At 41.7% G+C, this 20,299-nt stretch overlaps 1 protein-coding gene across 2 annotated transcripts in view; it reads left to right on the forward strand.

The window, feature by feature from the left end:
• Positions 1 to 20,299, forward strand: part of LOC119653812 (high affinity cGMP-specific 3',5'-cyclic phosphodiesterase 9A-like) — a 530,323-nt gene that overhangs the window by 474,367 nt on the left and 35,657 nt on the right. For both annotated transcript variants that reach the window (XM_038058837.1, XM_038058836.1), the window contains 3 exons: positions 17,109 to 17,235; positions 17,535 to 17,830; positions 17,937 to 18,189. In XM_038058837.1, the coding sequence (XP_037914765.1) occupies positions 17,109 to 17,235; positions 17,535 to 17,830; positions 17,937 to 18,189 (676 nt within the window). The remainder of the gene's footprint in view (positions 1 to 17,108; positions 17,236 to 17,534; positions 17,831 to 17,936; positions 18,190 to 20,299) is intronic.

A 20,299-nucleotide genomic window follows, 5' to 3' on the forward strand; every position in this document is an offset into this window, starting at 1 on the left:
CAAAACGTGTGCCTTTTTTGAAATTTTGACGATCATCCCCTTCTTCCACTCTCTGGGAAAGGTCTCGAATTTCCAAGATTTTTGTACGAGTGAAAGTAGCGAAGTAGCAGATCAGCACTAAAGGCAGGTACAGCGATAAATAACTGCAAGGAGACCGTCAAGCCCAGCGGCTTTACTCCGCTTGAATGCATTGATAACCGAAATGATTTCTCTTTTGCTTGGAGGAACAGTCCGTGTCCGTATGAACTTCACCCGGTGTGATATAGTTAGGAACCGTGCTGAAGTCGACTGTTGACATCCTTCAAAGGGCCATCAAAAGCCTAACAAAACTTAACGAAGGAAGCTAAATGCAAATAAATGATAACTATTTTGCAAGACGCTAAGGATTAATGCATTTAGGGAGATAGTAAACTAGGAGAACTTTTAGAGCTAGTTTTCAAAATAAAAATATTAATAACTATATATTCAGGTAGGACGTGAAAGAGCGAGGAAGGGAGACGTAAATTGAAACAATGGAATGTTATTCTGAAGGGAAGAAAGATGATGAGAGCAGCTAAATGTACTTCCCAGGTGACAAGAAAATGTACAAAAGTGGAAACAGGGAACCTACGTAGACAGATGATTATCGCGGATACCTCAGTTCCTTAAGTCAACTGGAGCTTTGATCCCATTCTGTCTTTGTTGTCCAGAAATTTCAAAAATGTTATAGCAAAGACAGCTTCCAGGAGACAACGATATTAATCACTATAAGTCGAGAACTCAAAAAGGGTGGTTGAATCCCTAGAAAGAATAAGAAAATAAAACAAAAGGACGAAAATAATCAAATCCTTGGTTCTTGCCGTTTTCAAAACATTGTCCGAAAAAGTGTCAATAAAATGCATGTATAGCAACAAAATATTCGTGCTTTTTTGAGATCCTCCTATATTTACTGCCTCAAATATTTATTACAATTTATTTCATCCCATTTGCAAATGCATCACGTTCACAACCTTGGCAAGTTACGACACTCGAGTTGAACTGAAACAACTTCTCGTTGCAATGTCTCTCACATGCCCTTCCTTCGGATCCACATTGTCTAATATTTCATCTCCCGGGGAAACTACATACCTGAAACTTTGCTATACTTTGTCAAAACTTTTTAAATTTCGTGGAACTTTTCAGTGTTTTCCCAATGCTCATCATTCTATCCGTTCCAGACAATAGAGCATGACAACAGTCACATGTATCGTAGCGGGACATTGTAGGTTTCTCATCTGCTTCATTGGCAAATCCAATTTATAGCCTTATTATTCGCCATTGTTGTTGATTTTGTCAGTTTCAAACACGTGGAGACGTAGAGGATGTTTTTTATTTTCCAGAAAGAAAGTAACAATGCGGAAACAGTGAATTATGTATTTGGGAATACGTCACCCTCGACGAAAACTATTTCGATTATGAATGAGAAGGAGGCAATGATTCTGTTGGATACACCTATGTTTGCTTATATACTCATATGCTCCTATGGAGTCTACCGAAGTTCATTCACTTATCTCTTAGCAAAAGGTTACGTAAAATATCATTTAAACTAGAGTTACAAACCCTAACCTACTACATTCCATTGCGACGAGGATTTAGTAACATTCCACAAAAAACAGGACAGGAATGTAACCTAGAAACTAGAAAGTTTGTCATCTGCAACATATTAGAGTGATTGTTTTTTGAAATTAAACAATTTAACTTGACGCCATGTGCATTACGCTCCAGTCGATCTTGTTCCCTCAGAATAAATTCCCTTTTTCAGGTAAATGGGTTAGCATTTTGATGAATCCTTCACAGTTCATGTTCGCTATTAAATCACAACGAACCTGTGGCAGCTTTCCCGCCCGTTACACCCCCGTTCATGTTATTTATATTGTTTCCCACCTACATTCAACCAGAATTGTTTCAAATTTACAACTGGAAATATTTCCTCTAATTAAAATTCTTCATGCTCCGTAGCAACATTTCTCAAGAGCATCCAATGCATTAGGATAAAACTACATTCCCACATTCCCAAACTGGTCATCTCTCCAACCCCATGAAAATATTATTCCCACAGTACGAAATATTTATCTTGAATGAAATTCTCGAACAGAATTACTTGCATACGATAGCAAACTACCTTGAATATTCCATCCCCTGTAGTGGGTGTGACACCAGCATGGCAGGACATAAAACATCAGGTTCCATTTATCGTATATTTCACAACTCCCGCGGAGATTCTCATCTTCGGGCACGTCCCTTCAAGGAAGAATGGAAAGTGCCTGCAGGCCCGGGTGGAAGCGGGTAAGCTAGTTGCCGTAACGCAAAACACGTACCAGAAATTCTTCTCATTTCTGAAGGTGTCTCTCGAGTAAACAAACATTCTTCTTCACTTCAGGGTTTTCTTTGTGATTCCTCAACTATATCCGGTCCAACCTTTTTCATGGAAAAGGATAAGCTCGTTTTTTCGTTAGAGTTATGTTTTTGGATTTGATAATGTAAGGGTGGATACTAAGCAGGAGTAGACTATTTCGGGAGAAGTTGCTATGCGAATGTTTACTATTTTGATGGAAAGTTGTTTGAATGTTTCCAGGATATCGACTTTATGATTGTAGTCTTCTAATTATTGAGAATTCTTTCAACAATTGTTTCTCATGTTCTATGAAAGATAATCCTTTTAGACTGCCCAGGCTGCATCCTATTCTTATAATCTTTCCAAACGGATAAAATCTGTCTTGTTAATAAGATCATTTACATAAATCGACATTGGCTGTGGTTCCTATCCATCTAAATTTAACTCCACTTGAGCTTTTCAGTCCGAAGGAAGAAACAAACAAATCGTTGGAATCTCTACAAATTCCAAGAAAACAAATAACGCAGCAATCAGTACTTCGCCGCAGTTACAAGACAATATGGCACTGGTTCTGGAGCCCAAAATGGAATGTTGGGTCCTGTCTGCATTTTGGTCGACAATTTTCATTAATCCTTCTTTTAAGTGTGGAATTGTCGGTAATTTTCCCTGTCCTCCAACTTTCTCTCGACAACTCGAAACACGTCGGCGTTTAAAGGTTAATAGCTGCTATTAGGAGGGGGACAAATTTTGTTCTTCATTTCATTCAGAGTCATTTGTATGTTAATTACAACTTTGTAGTCGTAAATGGCTTTCCCGATCAATTTTCCCAGTGCCAATAAAAGAAGCTACTCAAGGCAGCCATAGATAATGGCTAAGTCCAAATGGGAAAACTTCAGATATAAGTTGATGTGAATAACGGAGGAAGCAGCTAGCTCCCAAAATATCAATATGCAAAGCAAAAAAAAATAGTATCCTACTTCCGAAATCGGACTCACAGGGGTCGTCTGCCACTCTTACCGGGTCACGCACGATACGGACAATGGTATCCCCGAAGTGCCCGAGCAAAAATTTCTGACCACCTAGCAAGTATTATACCTGCGTCCTAGCTAGTAATCTGCAGAATGTTTCTCGCGAGTGACTTGTATACGTCGGAGACACTGGAAGTCCCCGCAGCCCTTGACAACTCTCTGCCGAAGCCGATAGGATGATGTGAGTCTGGTTCTACCAAAGTGGTAATTGTGACGTGTGTCAGGAGCCAGACTCGGCCACTGGTCGGTGAATGAACCGGTATTAGTAAACCATGTGGTATCGAGTGAATGTTGATCCTTTCGTAAGTTATGGAATCAACTAAGTGTTGCTTAGACTTCAGGAAACTGGGCTAGAGGCTTTGTCGCCAGTACACTCGTTCATAATTTTTCAGTCTGCCTTGCAAACGATTCGCTGGTATCTATAGATAGCAAAACCATCAAAAGCGGAGGAATAGTAGGGAGGGAGGAAAGGCAGGCTGCGTTTACAAATTTGGTGTCAATAGTTGAAACATCCAAAAAAAAGTTTACCAAACTGATGCACCTTCCGGTGCGGCGACGGCAACTCCAGTATTTTGTACTACTCCTACTTCGGAAAGATGAAAGAAAGTCCGAAGGAGATCTTTGAACCTTGGCAGACGGCTTAAGACTTAAGCCGAGTGGGAGACAAGTCGACTACCCTCGCCAGGGATGAAGAGGATAGGTTTATTCGAAAATACATAGCAGTTATAAGCCGCGCGCAGTCTGCAACTTTCCTTTAGAGAAACATCAATAAATTCGTGGAAAACGAACTGATGAAACTGGAAAAACAACTGAACGGACATCCATAGGAACAAAAGACGCACAATAAGTAAAAGCAACCGTAATTCCTGCTCACAACACCGTAAGCGCTAAACGGGCCGCAGATTGTAGAGTGAGCTGGGAGGGAACCGAAAGGAGAGAAACTCATGTAGAGGAAACTTCATTCAGGTAGTCTCAAGGACATAGGAAAAGAAGGTGAAGAAGTACAAAAGAAATCGCCACTCCGACAGAAAACCTAAAATAAAGGCGAAAACAAAAAAGACTAGACTAGGACTAGATCCGCTATAAGATCAAGTCTGAGGAGAGTGGGGTAGAAGTGCTTTCCATGGAGAAAACAAAGGCGAATGGAAGGCGCGACGACAACCAAAAAGGAACCTTCTTTCAGAGCGTCAAGTGGCTATTTTCATAGAAGGTTTTAGTTTCTAACCTAGAGCCTATATGCAGAGATTTCGATGCAGATTCTCGTAGCAAAGGCCGAAATGAAAAAGGCCATCAAGCGTGAATGCCCAGAAGCAACTAATAGCCAGATAAACATAACCTCCGCGAACTTTCAAGGCTAAAAACTCGCTGTGATAGAAGTTGCCGAACGAATTCGAATTCGGATCCAAACTCTAAATCGAGGGGCTGGCTTTCGTCTAGATGCAGCATTTAAGGGTAACCCTTTTCAGCATCTATCTAACACCGAGAATGAGACGATTTCAGACTTTCGATGTAGGTTTGATGTCTTCAAGGACGATAAAAGGGCAGATTCTGGTCGGGGAGGACCTTAATCCCAGAGCATTTGAATGGAGCAGGCGGCGAGGACTGAGTTCGAAACCACATTAGCGTTCCAGTGCAACATTCCCAACATAAACTTCGCGTGAGAATCGCTGATGTTGACGGTTGGTTGAGAGGTGGTGAGTCCGGCGCGCCGGTTCGAATTGGTCGAAGCTCCTCCTACCCGTCACGGAGGTAAACATCGGGAGATTCGTCGAAGCTCTTGGAATAGGCAGAGATGGACCATTGCCATAGGACTATAACTAACACTGTCAACAATGTTGCAAATTCAGTGACCAACCTGATGATGACAGCCTGCGGATCTTTCAACACATGACGCCACAAGGCGTGACAAGCCTTCTTTATGCTGGTGCGCGTCGAAAATTGAAAAGCTCCAGAAAAAGTACCATAAGCTCCGCCATTTGACACAGGGCTCTAACTGGGAAATAAACATGTACCAAAATGACAGATTACAGGTCAGCTAAATGAGAACTCCGCATAACTCGTGATAAACAAAAGTAAAACTCGCTGGTTCCAGGGGCTAGTCATCGAGATAGATGGGGATCCATAGCGACTGGCTATAAGCTATTCATCCACAGAATCGATGCCCCACCATGGTCACTCAATGCTGACAGGTGTACCGGATTATTCGCTGGGGATCCCATTCGGATTGATGTCAATAGCTCAAAAGGCGCCAAGAATTATCCACTTATTGCCATGAAGGGAGGAATTATTCCTTCTCGCAAGAAGGTAGGGAGGTTCGAACTAACCAGGAAAGCAAAGAAGACCCTGTATAATAATTACTCTGAATGTTTCACATAGTCGCGAAGGTGCTCGAAAAACTCATCAGGGGCAGATCACTTAGCCGATATGTGCTACTGGGAAATTATCCTCAAGCCAGTGTGCTTTTAGAGCAGGGAGTGAATGGAGGTTTAGGATGCCATTCACCAAGTTGCACGCACAGTCGTCGATTGTAACGAGTAGTCCACCTCGTAATGTTTGATGCCAGAAATCAACTCGCAAAATGGGCAAATGTGCTAAGCACACCAGCATTCCACTTGAAATTATCTGAGAGATCATTCCCTTTTCTATGAAACCCTGGAGGACCAGAGGCAAATGGAGACCACATCGGGGTAACACAAGGATCCTTCCTAGCGGCGAATCTCTGGAACGTTGCTAAGACTTGAAGTATTAGAAGAGTCGCATCTGGTTCGTTATGGAAATGATGGTACGGCGCTTGCTACCGGACGTACTGTTGATCAGACACAAGGAAGGCTTGGTATGTTAATGCGCCAGGTAAAGAGGCTCATGGTTTCAGCTTTGTGCTGGAAAAATCGAAGAAAAGAGAATCCCGCGTCCCGTGTCGATGCACGAGATGATTATAGAGGTAAAACCAACGACTAACCTTCGATTAATGCTCGACTTGAGGATGAGGTTTTTCGAGCAAATGAAAGCATTAGCGGGCAAAGCTGTAGTAGGACCTTCAACCTTAAGTGGACTAGTGGCAAATGTTGGAAATTCTATCTCTGTCTGCTCTTTTCAGGCAAACCAAGAATGTTGTCCTATCCTTAGTAGTAACTCGTGCAGCTTGAATGCTTCTCCACATATAGTTTGCTTGGCCCTCACTGAAGTTGCTAAAATCTTCTCACTTTGTTTCCTTGATCACATTGTTATACACTGCCAATATGTTTTTGTACCTTCAGTTCCCAGTTAAAACGTATTCGGATAGCTGTCCTCAGTGTGGCTAAGTTCTTATTCAACAAGAATACATACCTTGATGAAATGTCTATTTTAACCAAACAACTGGCCCACTCTATTAAAGTCTTCCACCATTATTTCCAGTTCTAACCCATTCCGGATGACCCCACCAACAGGTATATTGCCCCGCGATTACTGCGGATGGTGTCTTTGTCTGGCAGAGACTTATTTAGGCAATTCTAGTATTAGTCACTCGCTCCAATTTAATTTACCACCTCCCTCCATTGTCAGAGTATTTTTTCCTTTCTTCTAAAATGACACTGGTTTGCGATTTTCTGTCCATCTTGAGTCTTAACATACCTTAGTCAAGATCACTTCTCACTAAGCGGCAGATCCCCTTACTCCCTTTTGCCCTATCGCTTTCCATTTCCTTGACAATTCTTTCCCGGGTTTCTTTCTATTTCTCTGGGTTCTCCTTATGCTTATGCACTAGAATGTACCCAAATTTACGTCTGGTGGAAAATCTACGACCGGTTGCCCAACCTGATTGTGAGCAATTTGCCTTTGCCCTCATCATTACACTTAAATGCTCTCCACAGTTGTGAGTGGAAACTAATAATGCGCAATTTCGTGGAAAAGCCTCCACTTCTGAGGTGCTAGACAGATAAACTACCACCATGTGTAGCGTTCCCAGCTCACTTCGTCAGTTCACGTCTGGTCAAAAACACACTAGATGTCATCGAACTTGAGGTTTGCCTTTCATTTCTTATAAATCTGCTCGTCGAGATGATTTTTGATTTGTGCTTGCTCCCCACGAGTAAATAGTTACATAGATTTTGCGCAATTGGATGGATTCTAGCCAATGAGGGTAATGGAAACACCGTCAGGGTTTGCCTTGGTTGTAGGCCCTGCACTAATACATTGCATCTCGTGGCGGGTCAGCAAAGGCTATAGCCACAGCGATCACCAGACAATCCTCTTTGAACTATGGGGTCGAGGGTTCCAGCAGCATGTTCGAAATCGAGAAATAAATCAACCCTATTTGCAAAATGCTTGGATGAGCAAATGAACCTACTAAAGTAGGCACCTATACGAAAACAGCTCTCTATGTCGCACAATGCATCGCGAAAATATGTAACGCATCCATACTGACATTACATTACATTCAATGCGAGAAATTTGATCCTGATACGAGAATCGCTGGCGAAGACTTTCACACTCACAGCTATCTCACTTCTATCACCGAAGACTCTTGTTTGACAAAGTTGACGGTCCCAGGAATACGTTGTCTCCGCGGATACCCCACAGGGCTCCGTTCCGGGGTCACTGTTGTAGAACATTATATACAACAATGTGCTTAATCTTCCGATTCCGTAGAAAGCCACAGTCGTGGCATATGTCGATACATTAAAATTGAGAATCATACCATTACTTTCACCAATTAAATTTATCTAGATTTATTATAATCTCACACAATGTCTCACGGGAAATAGGTGATATTGCCAGTATCTGTTAGCTGAATACCTGGCCTGATTGTTTAAATGCAATGGATTTCCGGAGAACCAAGAGCATGTATTCTTCCATTGCCCAAGATTCATGGTAGAAAGGTGAAAGCTAGAGGAAATTTCGAACATGTGACTCTCACTTGGTGTATTTTAATAATGCAGTCAGCGTTTTGCTAGAGGCAGGATGAAGCTTATCGCCACGCCACAGACTCACAGAGACCTATATTCACGTTAGCTCACCCTGCACTGTAATCAAATGTAAAAGGGGCTCATAAACTCCCGATGCTGCCTCCTCATAAAATTACCTCTTTTCTCCTTTTTATAATTTACTCAGTATTACAATTTTTCGGCCTTTCAAGCATTCTTGTCCTGCCTTTCGGTTTTTTAATTGTTTTGTATTAATTATTTTCTGTAGCTTAGACTGCTTTTAATGAATTGATTATGATGACAAAATCCCATTCACTATGCTCCATGGTCTCTGAATAACAATTTTTTTTCCATGATTAAGAAATGATTATCCTTGAATAAGAACATTACCTCATTCACAAATTCTTGGAGTTTGTACAGCGAATTTTCTTTGATGGCAGCAAGATTAATCTAAAAAAAGATTCAATGTCCTCAGAATCCTTTACTTACGATCAAATAACATAATTCGCTATTTATAAGCATCAAATCCCAAAGTATTCACATTAAATTTAATCACGGAGCTAATCTGAAAGGACCCCTTTAACAAAGTCCCACCTTTGCTACAAATAAACCCGCGACACGGTCTAAGGCAGACGAACACAAAATGTAAAAGGATTCACTTATCTATTCCTCACTTAGGAAAGAGTAGTAGCTGATAGTCTCCGTACAAAATACTACTCCTTGATCCTTCGGACGTGACTTGTTCCTCATAGTGGCCGCCATAATCTCATCTTGGGATTAAATCGAAAATGAGTTTCCTTTTGTGTCCCGAATTTTGCCCAGGCGAACCGGCTATGTTTTCATCACATTTGATTTCCCAATATACTTGCTTTTGAGATCATAAAACTGTCCTCATGATTGGATTCTGGGTTTTTTGCTTTTTCTTGTATATTCATCAAGCGTCCTTGCAATCGATATTTCAGCAGAAGTTTGGGATAGATTTTCATGATGTGGCGCCAGCATAGTAGCCGTTCATAGTTGGATTTCTTTGTAGTGAAAGCACCGAGATTGCCATCTAAATATGATGATGATCAATGTCATGTAGCAGAAAGTTTATTGCGTAAACCATACGAGGAGGAAAGGAAGTTGATACTCTGAAGCTATAAAGATTGTATCAAAAGAGAAACTTTCAGATCATAATCAACATTACTCTGTCTGGTATCTTGAATACTTGGCTCATTTGAGTGGGTCATCTGATATCTGGAAGTTCTTTTTGATGATTTTTGTGGAAGCAGCTAACGACTACTAACTAGCAGAGTGAAGATGCAATGCTTCCCACAAAAAAGCCGACACCCTCCGGTTCTTTCAAGGTGGCATACATCTCAGAAGGTCTCCCCCAAACGCAAAATAATCCTGAAATTCCAAAAAGCAATCATCTATTAGTTCGGACACCGGACATGGTATCTTTCCCCTAATACATCTTAGAGATTAAGCTATCATGTATTCGGGGTGTTTACATAATCCTCCGCCAACTGAAATAAGGGAAGCACTCACTTGGAAGCAGCAAACGCCCTGCTAGCGTCCTGCTCATGTACAAGACATGATTTTCTTAGGAAAACGCCAAGTCAGAGACATTTACAAGCCATTTAGTTGACATGTTCAGGAGACGTCCGAAATCCTTAAAATTCCTTTTGCCGGATTATCTACGTAGCGTGCATTTCGAATACGTTAGCACATACTGGCGGAGGGTTAATGTAGCGTTTGGACGATTAATGGTCTCTAATGGAAAGGCACACATTCGAGTGCCAATGTTACTTTAATGCTGATTCCTTCTCTAGATTTCGAGATGGGATTTGGGAATTGTTTTCTTGTCTTCTGGAAATTTTTAAAACATCGTCGAACTCGATGCTTTCTTTGGTTCGAGATAGGTTTGGTACCGTTTGATGATTGCTATGCATTTCGAAAATGTTGTCCTAATAACAACTCTACAAGTATTTTAGAGATTCAGTGGTTTTATGAACATAAGTTCCAAATATATTCATTACCGAAGAGTCAAGGCAGTATTGGTTACTACCCTTAGGGGGACTGAAAATAAAGACTACTAGAACTAGCGTCCAATACAAGAGAACTCCTTATCTGCGTTGGTAATCAGACATCTGCCACTATTAACTTGAATCAGAATTCATACGTACGATCGGTAATATGGTCAATGTTGCCTAACTGATAAAGGACTTATTTTGAAGGCATCCAAATTTCCAGGGGAACTTTTCATTCAGGAAATGAAAACGAAGATTATCGACTTAGCTAAGAAAAGCAAAAAAATTTATGATTTTCTTTGTCGGGTTCATATAATCGCGATGTTGGGTAATGATAGCGTTATGTGTAAATGTCTTACAACAAATCATCATCATCAACGGCGCAACAACCGGTATCCGGTCTAGGCCTGCCCCAATAAGAAACTCCAGACATCCCGATTTTGCGCCGAGGTCCACCAATTCGATATCCATAAAAGCTGTCTGGCGTCCTGACCTACGCCATCGTTCCATCTCAAGCAGGGTCTGCCTCCTCTTCTTTTTCTACCATGCCCTTACAGATTTTTCTAGGCTTTCTTGGCTGCCAACAACCGTGCGCGGATTTCGTAGTCGTAGCTGTTATCGCTGGTGATTTTCGACCCTAAATAGGAGAAGTTTTCAACGATCTTAAAGTTGTAGTAGTCATTGTTTTCGGTTGACCAGTGTCATTCGATGTTGTACTTTCTTTTGGTTGTGGCGCTAACGTTGCCACCATGTATTTCGTCTTGCCTTTATTAATGTGAAGCGTAAGATCTCGCCTGCTCGATCTGGATAAAGGTAGATTGTACATCTCGAATCACTTCCAGGGCCAGGTTGAAGAGGACACATGATAGGGCATCCCCTTGTCGTAGACCGTTGTTGATGTTGAATGGTCTCGGGAGCGATCCTGCTGCTTTTATCTGGCCTCGCACATTGGTCAGGGTGAGGCTAGTCAGTCTTACAACAAATATCTATGACAAAGGCGGAAAAAGCGAATCCACTACACTGTGTAAGAATCAGGGTAAAATTCTTCAATTCTGAAATATTCACAGATGTTGGATTCATTGGCAAGTGATGGGTATTGGTTATTGCGGTCAAAGTTCACAAAAAACATGACCCCGATCCAAAGTCATTGATCCTCATGTGGCTTGGAGGAAAGATGATTATTCTGTCAGTGATTATCAAGCACCAAACCACATAAAAACATAGCAAGAGTCATTATCGTTGTGAATCTAATTTTGAGGCATGTTATAGTATACCTATTAGCTATAGTATGTCAAACCAGTCTATAGCCGATAGTCCATGTATTTCGACTTGGCATCTCGTATAAAATATTCTTCCAGGTGGCCCAGCCTACTTTGCACAAGTGCCGGCAATGACCAGGAAGTATTCATACTATGATCCGGATGCGCTTCTTGGAGAAGTTTTGCCAATCTTTCATATCCCCTCATGAGTGGCCTGGACTACTCCATTCCTGGTAGGTTCACCCAGTCCAGTTCCCTCAGGTGTTTCTTTTCATTTTCCGACGTGGTAGCCATGAACCGAATTCCAAGTTCGCTGTTTCATTGTCTTGTAACCCAACATGGCCTGAAATCCAGAGTATTCGGATTTTATTTTGCGAGCCGAGTGTATTCAGCCTATTAAGGCATTCCCATGGCAGTTTGGAGTTCCCGTCGTTGGCTTGAGTGCCTTGATGGCCGCTTGTCTGTCAATCAAAATAGCAGTGTTCTGCTTCCAATAGTTCTTTTAGAAGTTGAAGGAAGCACATCTATTTATGGAGTATGGTGCCTAGAATATACTAGTATGCCTAGCTATTGGTTCAAAGTAAGTTTTCTTTGAACGAATGACCTCGGCGCCCGTTTTCTCTGCTTCCAGGGTAACAGGTAACCTGCTGGTTTAAGCCCTATGTAACTGCCACGCTCTCCTAGTTTGCCCTTTTACTCCAACATGTTTCCAACTCCTTGCCGAAATGAATATGATGTCATGAGTTCAGTTCAAGCTGCCCAGATTACCGTCCCACCCAAGTAATCATTGATCTTACTATTGGAACTGTATTCATATATACATAGTGACATATGCCCCCAACATGTGCCTTTCAGAGTAATTTTTGGTCTAATATAATTCTCAAATATTTGACCACCGCTTCCTGGTAAATGGTACTATGGTGGCCTTAGCTGGATTGATGCGCAACACCGCCTTCCTGGGTATTCTCATGTCGCCACTGTAAACCTGGACCTGCATTCCAGTATTTGTTATCCCTCCTAGGAGCTCATAAAATACAATACTCCACAATAACGATGATAATACCCTACCCTGTGGGCAACCTTGAGTAGTGTTCATGGCAATAATGTTTGTACCCATCGATATTTTTGTTTCCATGACATCTTACTACATGCGTCAGCTGGCAGTTTCGGCTGATCGTCCTACTCGCTAACCGTGTTGACATGGGTGTAGTTCTAATTTAGTTGCATATAACCTTCTCCACCATTTTAAGTATAAAGGATGTCAGGCAGATTAGTCAGAAAGATTTAGGGTTAAAAAGAACGTTTTTACCTGCTTTCGGAATAAAGACCACTCTTGCCCGCCTCCATGCCCTTGGTATATATCCCAAGGCTAGATCCTAAGATGATTTCTAGGCCTCTCTAAAGTAGTGTTGCGAAAATTGCATCTACTCCGGGTGATTTAAGTGGTTCAAAGATTCCCCCTATAGCTACCACACCTTTATTGCTAGTTTACAAGTCTCATTTTTCCCTTTCTGTCTATTCTTGGGGTGTCAGCATAATTCTATTGCCATCCGACGTGGGGTAGGACCACAGGACATGAGTCTCTATTCTCGATAAATTTTCCTTTTTAAAAAGAAAATATTGCCTTGTATTTGGCTATAGCTTTCTATATCCTGGATGCTTCTGTCGTTTCTTCTATAACTTCAGAGAATTTCCATCGTGTGGGCCCTTTTGTATTTCTGCCAGTCCAGATTTGTTCCGCACGGTTGAAGAGTGTTAGGACCCACGTTCTCATTCTGACCAAGTTTCTGTATCACTTGGGTACGTCCCTTAATGACTTGACTGACATAGACGAGCAGCTGGTCTCATATGCATTAATGAAAACTCTGTTGAGGCCTTTCACCACTATATCCACATCTATTTTGCTCCTGATATTATTCTACCTATTGTACTTTCCAGTTTCCCTCAATGTCGAATCTGATTATTCTGTGATCCCGCATAGAGGGCTCATCCGACTCCCTTTAATTCTCAACCAAGCAGCTCAACAGAATGTTCCCTAGAGTTATATCTAGTACCTCTTGCCTGGTCACAAATGTTGCATTTCTAACTTATTATAATAATAATAATAATCGTTCCTGATCCATATTGGATCAAGGCCTTGAAGTGTGTTACAGCACTTCATTCAAGACATAGACTGTACACTACAGTACACTGTAGGAGACAATGTGGTCAGCATTGCGCTCGCCCGAGATTATTACCCTGATTTGACTCAGGTACTCATTCATAGCTGAGTCGACTGGTATCCGACGTCAAATCACGATACTAATCCCACTGCCACCAGCGAGATTTGAACCGCGACCTTTCGTACGACAGCCTTGTGTTCTAACCACTCAGTTATCCGGACACTAACTTATTACTAAGAATGAATTTAAGTAGGTACTCACTTCCTCGATTGAAATCACCGCTTCTCCAGATCACATGATGGACGTTATCATCGTAGCCGAAGAGAAGTGTTTGCGCCAGATGCATCTTTTGCATGATAGAGGTTTACCTGGGCTATTTTGGTGCTGGACATTGGCTCAATTAGTTCTTCGAGTTATTCTCCAATATCAGAGTATCATCCTCCTTTTCCTGGGTGACACTACCTTGCGTTCCACTGTCCGACTTGAGCCCTAGAAGGTATAGGTCATCCAACTTCTCTTATTGCCTGGGTAGCAGATCCACTTCCCTGGTCGGTTCTGCTTTTTCGGTCTCTATGGTCTCCGCGATTCCTTCGGGGGCCTCGGAAGGCTTTCCAGCTGATGTGCCCTCCAAAGTATCCTTCCTTTATTTCTCCCTGTGCACGTTCACAGTTATGCTGCCAAATCTGCAATTGATGAGGCAGGCACGACGATCAGTTGATAGTGGCGATTGGTTTTCTACCCAAAGAGCATGGATTCTAACAACTTTCTATAACGGTGTGTAGAAGTCTTCTAGTCTCAATCGCTGTGTCTTTAGGAAAATAGACCGTTGTCATGTGTGCCCCTGTTAAATTCCCAAGCTCCTGTGGATAGTTTCAATCCTGGCGTGTTCTTCATCGTGCAGTCTATGAATTTAAAACGAAAGCGTATACCGGTGAAAACAAGCTCCTTGCCCCATCCCTTACACATCTCCGTAACGATTAGATCTCTCGAGTGAGTATTTACTCCGGAAATACTTTTGGCAAAATGGCACTCGAATGCTCTTTACCACATTAGCATAGCTAGCGGCGGGTCTCCTGGCTCCTACATTCACCCCTGGATTTCTCCTCGCTTGAGCTTTGAGTTTCATAGGAGCGTGTCCCTCATTTTAACTGCACTCCGCCGCTCTCTGCATTCTTGGCTCTAATGATGAATGCTTAGGTGTACCCTGGGGCTTCTTAAAGGCCTTCTTTGGTTTCAGGCTTTCTTCAGATAGCACAGATACCAATTAGCACCTCCGCCACTAAGGCCTTCTGAACGTCTGATATGTTGGCTTCAGGAGTACCCTTGCTAGTTCCTCCTTTTTGATCGGAGGCCTTTGTTGTTGAAGAAAGAACTAGGTTTTTTTCCTTATCCTGTAAATATTTTTATTTTTTCCCGCATACAATCGTTTCGGAGACCACGTGCCTCCTTCCTCAGTGCTAGTACCTAGGGAGGTAAAAAATAAAAATATTTACAGGATAAGGAAAAAACCTAGTTCTTTTTTCAACTTATATACCAACTGTAAAAAAAAAATGGACGCTCATTTCGACCTTTGTTGGTTGCGGTTTTCGCAGTAGAACAATGTTGACCAAGACTCCACTATTTGACTTTCCAACTTCTCCCTTCTTACGTGTCGTTACCTGGCTTTCTGTTTTGCGAAGATGCACCTCCGCCTGATGGGCCACTTTATGTACGCCACGGGATCCTGCTTGTTTGTTGTTTAATTTTTTATATTTTTATAACAGGCGATATTAGTGAGGCTCCGTTAAAATTCAGTCAGTTACCCCCGATTACAAACTATCCATTGAGCACGATTTGCTTAACACTCTGGTTTAAGGAAAGTGTTTTTCGACTCCTCATTCTAGAACCGTAGCGTTTTGTTAATAGTAGGGTCATCTCGTACCGACTGTGGCGATCACCCACTAACGGGCTTAGTAGATGAGAGGCTTGGCGCATCGAGAGCCACATGTCAATTCCAGAAGAGTACTTTCTGCAGCCCACGTTACTATATCGAGAAGAAAATCTGTGCAGGTCAGCTATGATGTTCCCCTTTCCATTTTCGGTATAGCAATCCTGTACGCTGGTCTCCAGGAGTTTAAGACTGCCTCCATGCAAAGTTCTTTAAAGCATTTCTGATTGCTGGTGCATACAGTCTGCTTAAGCCTACCTCGAAGGGTCGCGCACGCTTCCTGTTTCCCACCAAACTCTGTCCTTCCTCTGAATCGTTGACAAATCCTTCCTGCTCAAAACCATGCAGCCAACCTACTGGTGAGAATTCACCGTAAAGGCACCGTCCAGTATAGAACGTCATCACTGGTGCAACATTTGCAAAAAAAATTTGAGAGTTTTTCTTCGCAAGAAACCTCGGGATAAACAGTTCATGCAAGGCTGTGAACGAGGATGATAAGGGTTCAACACCTCAAATCAACTAGGTAACTGCTTATCATGATACAATAGTAGCGACGTTATCACGTATGATAACCCTATTGGTAGACGCATTGAACTTATTGAACCCTTCGATATAATCGTATCCGTATATAGAAAAGTTAAGCCAGCGCGTAGTAGAAGTTGTAACATACACCTTTGAGACAGGCTATGCTTACAAACTCCACTCTAAGGACTCGCTAAGAATAGGTCCTTGCACTGAAATCGTCTTTTCTTACGATTTTACTAATAACAGCGGTTATTCGCCCAGTTCCTTGGACTCTTGGTGTTAAGCTCACTAACATAGGAGCCTGCCTTGTCCACTGTCATATTATTAAACCAAACTTAATCAAACTTTTTAACGAAGTAGTTTGAATGGAACCCCTTTACTTTACTACCCACTTTACTGGCAAATTTCAGTAACAAATATTTTAATTCGGAAACATGAACAACAGAAGCTTTTTCCAATAAAACCGCTCCCTCTGGACGGTGTTGTCAGGGCAATGTGGTTTTCCCTACAGAATACCAATAAGTTCGCACAATGCACTATTACCTCAAAACATGGGAAACCCATAAAATTTATATATGTGCCTCCAGAACCAGATGACTACGTGCTTCATATGCATCCCCTCTGGTTACATTCATATATTCCAATCACACAGAAAACTAATTAGGATTCGGTGAAAACAGATCAAGCCAGCAGAATTCGAAAAACTAAGTTAATTTACTACAATGGTAATTTCAACATGCATCCGCAGAAAGGACGGCAGGAACACGTCCCATGTATCCAACCGACCATACCATTTCGTCCCTTACACATCATTTGTAGCAATCAGTCGACCATTTGTGCTATGCATTCCTGACCCAACTTCGATAATGACCAAAAGCTTCTATAATTTCAACTATGTCGGTTTTTTCATGGCCGCTGTTATTTTATATTTTCAGTTTCATACGCGAGGGCATCATAAGGTGCATATTGGCAACGGATATGGCTCGGCATAATGAGATACTCACCCAGTTCAAGGAAGTCGTTCCTATTTTCGATTATTCGAATCGATCCCATGTCAATTTGGTAAGTATTTGAATGTGTTTCCCCGTATGTGGTTTGGGAGTGGAATAGGAGTGGTCGTTGTAAATGGAACCCAGTTATTTTCATTAAACTGGATACGCTTATCTGAAGTGCTTATTGGTTTAATGGATTAAGTTTTCATAGTTTACCAATGTCATTCTCATTCATTGATTGAGAACACAAAACAATTCAGTAGAATAATCGAATAAAGAAGCGCAAAAGTATCCCAAACCATTCTTTTATCTTACAAAAGCGTTTAATCTATTTTACACTAAATCTATTTATCGATATCTTTTTCACAGCTTTGTATGGTACTCATAAAAGTTGCTGACATATCGAACGAGGCTCGTCCTATGGACGTGGCTGAACCATGGCTAGATCGACTTCTCCAAGAGTTCTTTGCACAAAGTGCAGCCGAAAAATCCGAGGGGCTTCCAGTCACACCATTCATGGATCCCGACAAAGTTAGTAAGCCCGGAAGTCAAGTACGATTCATTGGACTGGTTTTACTACCCCTCTTCGAAGCCCTGGGGGAGCTTCTGCCGGATCTGATTGATTTAATCATAATCCCCGTTCGCGTTGCACTCGACTATTATAAGTAAGTCTGGCTTGTTTTTGATTTAGGGTATATTAGACCTCAGCTCCTTGCACTGACATTTAGAAGCCCTTCATTTGACTAAATTCTCGATTTTTCCTATTACCAGGAAACTAAATGATGCACAAACCAGATCGCGTAAGTCATTAGCAGAAAACACAGAAAACAGTTCGGATGGAGGAGGATCACCATCACTGCCTAGATCACAGTCTGGAATAAGTGTCCGATCACGACGAAGTATCCCATCGCAGAAGTCAGCGTCTCGGACATCTGTAGATGAGCCTACATGCTTAGCGGCCGAATTACATGACCTACCAGAGGGTAGCGAAAGCGGAGACTCTGAAACGGCTACTGAAGTTGATGTAAGTGTGGAAATGCTTGGGGATGGATTATATTGTAAGTCTCATAGCTTAGAAATTATAATAATCAAAATTCAATTTCGGAAGTTGTATAATTTTTTAAAAATATTCCAATTTCCTATTTTGGGGCGATATTTCGGGTTATTTTGTAGTTTGTAGCTAGTAAGACGACCTCATTAATCCATCGAAGAAATAAGGTGTGTGTGCATGAGGGGCGAAAAAGGCATAACTTTGAATGCTCAGACCGCACGGGTCCATTGAATTCGATACCCCCTTCTAACGAAATATCCCAGATTCATTTATATATCGCAGGATTTCCGCTAGTGGGTGTGATATTTCCCGATGCAACTGAAGTACATCAGCCCCAAAAATCATGTTATTGGTGCGTCCATAGTGTGGAGAGGACTGTTTCACAATGCAGAATAGAAGCATATCTTCTAATAGAATTGCTATATTGGACATATGTCCAGCTATTCATTAGCATTGGACAGTTAGAATGTCTAAAGTACTTGTCCAACTCTTCCTGTTTCTACCAAACAAATATATGGACGGAACCCCTCGTTTTAAGCGTAGTACCAAAAACTCCAATAATTAAGGACTAAGATGGCTTACGGTGGGAGTAAGTTGCTCTCCATTTGGTCCGGTGCTACATCAAACGGATGCGCGCTTAGGATCCCTTAATCCTCGAACAAAAAATCTAGCTCTTGCCAAGCTTTGGCCGAACTACGGCGAATTTACGCTGGCTATAATTGGCAGTCATTTTATGTTTTGCGAATGTATAAAAGTTGTTAACATCTGCAAATCGCTTCGGTCCAGGGCAGAAGTGAAGCAGCATCTGATGTGTTGCCTCTGCCTGATGTATAAAGATCCGGGAATGAGAAGCCTTTTCAAAGTTGGATTCAGCTCTACAAATATACCGATGCTCTATGTCCGCTACGCCCGTTGTTTCCCCATAGATCTAAGACAATGAGTCTATGAGCTGCTCTCCTTGCAGGGCTTTGAATGTATACATCCAGTGACAATGACAAATTGAGAATACAGACATATAGTCCTTTGCAGTGAGACTAGCTAAGCTAGCTTACAACTAACCTTAATCCACCACACTACGGATGGCACACATAAACCTAATGATAACAACTTATATTCATATTACTACCTTACGGCTAAGTCCCCCATAGGCTGGAAAGCTCGTGTCGTCTTTACCTCTTCCAAGAGTTGAATGGCTTGCCCTTCATCTCTGGAAAACAAAAACCATTCTGTTTCCCCCTTTTTCTGCCTGGAACATTGAAAATCAATCATATTAACAGCGCGTTGTATATTTCTACACGTCATTCCATGTTATTTGTATGGCATTCTGGTCCGAAGCTCAGATAAAGAAGAAAGGTTTAATGCAAATGTCCAGATAGCTCAGTGGTTAGAGCACTAGGCTGTGGGATTTGTATCATGACTTAACACCGAATACCAGTCGACTCAGCTGCGAATGAGTATCTGAGTCAAATCAGGATAATAATCTCAGGCGAGCTGCTGATCATGTTGCCTGCTTCAGTATACAGTGCAGTGTACCACAACTGTCTTGATTGAAGTGCTCTAACACACTTCAAGGGTTTCATCCAATCGGATTGTTGCTCCAACGATTATTATTATTTGATGCAACTACTTTTTACTACATCAGGAAAACAAAAATAAAATGCTGAGATCAGGGAAAGAGATGAATAAAGTATAGTTGGATTTACTCATTGTACTAAATCCCATCTCATCTCTCTTGGTGACAGGTCCCGCGACAGGCCGACCAAAAGATGTATTAGATGTCGTTAAATGATGATCGCGTTGAGTCAAAAGCCTCGGAACAATGCTAGCGTCCTGTCGAGAAATGACCAAGTGTTCTTGACACATGGACAATGTCAGGGCGTAAGTAAATTAATCCAAGCAATACAAATACGTGTCTGCACACTGGTGCCAAAAACTGGGACATAGAACTCCGAACTCCGAAAATAGCTATAAACTTCTTTATTTTGGTATGTGGGCTACATTCTTAATACGGTATTCACATTGCTATATCTGAGGGCTTCCGTGATAGCATTAAAGATGTCAAACGATTTGATGAACAGCTGAT

Source organism: Hermetia illucens, chromosome 4 (assembly GCF_905115235.1).
Source record: "Hermetia illucens chromosome 4, iHerIll2.2.curated.20191125, whole genome shotgun sequence".
Lineage (NCBI taxonomy): Eukaryota > Metazoa > Arthropoda > Insecta > Diptera > Stratiomyidae > Hermetia > Hermetia illucens.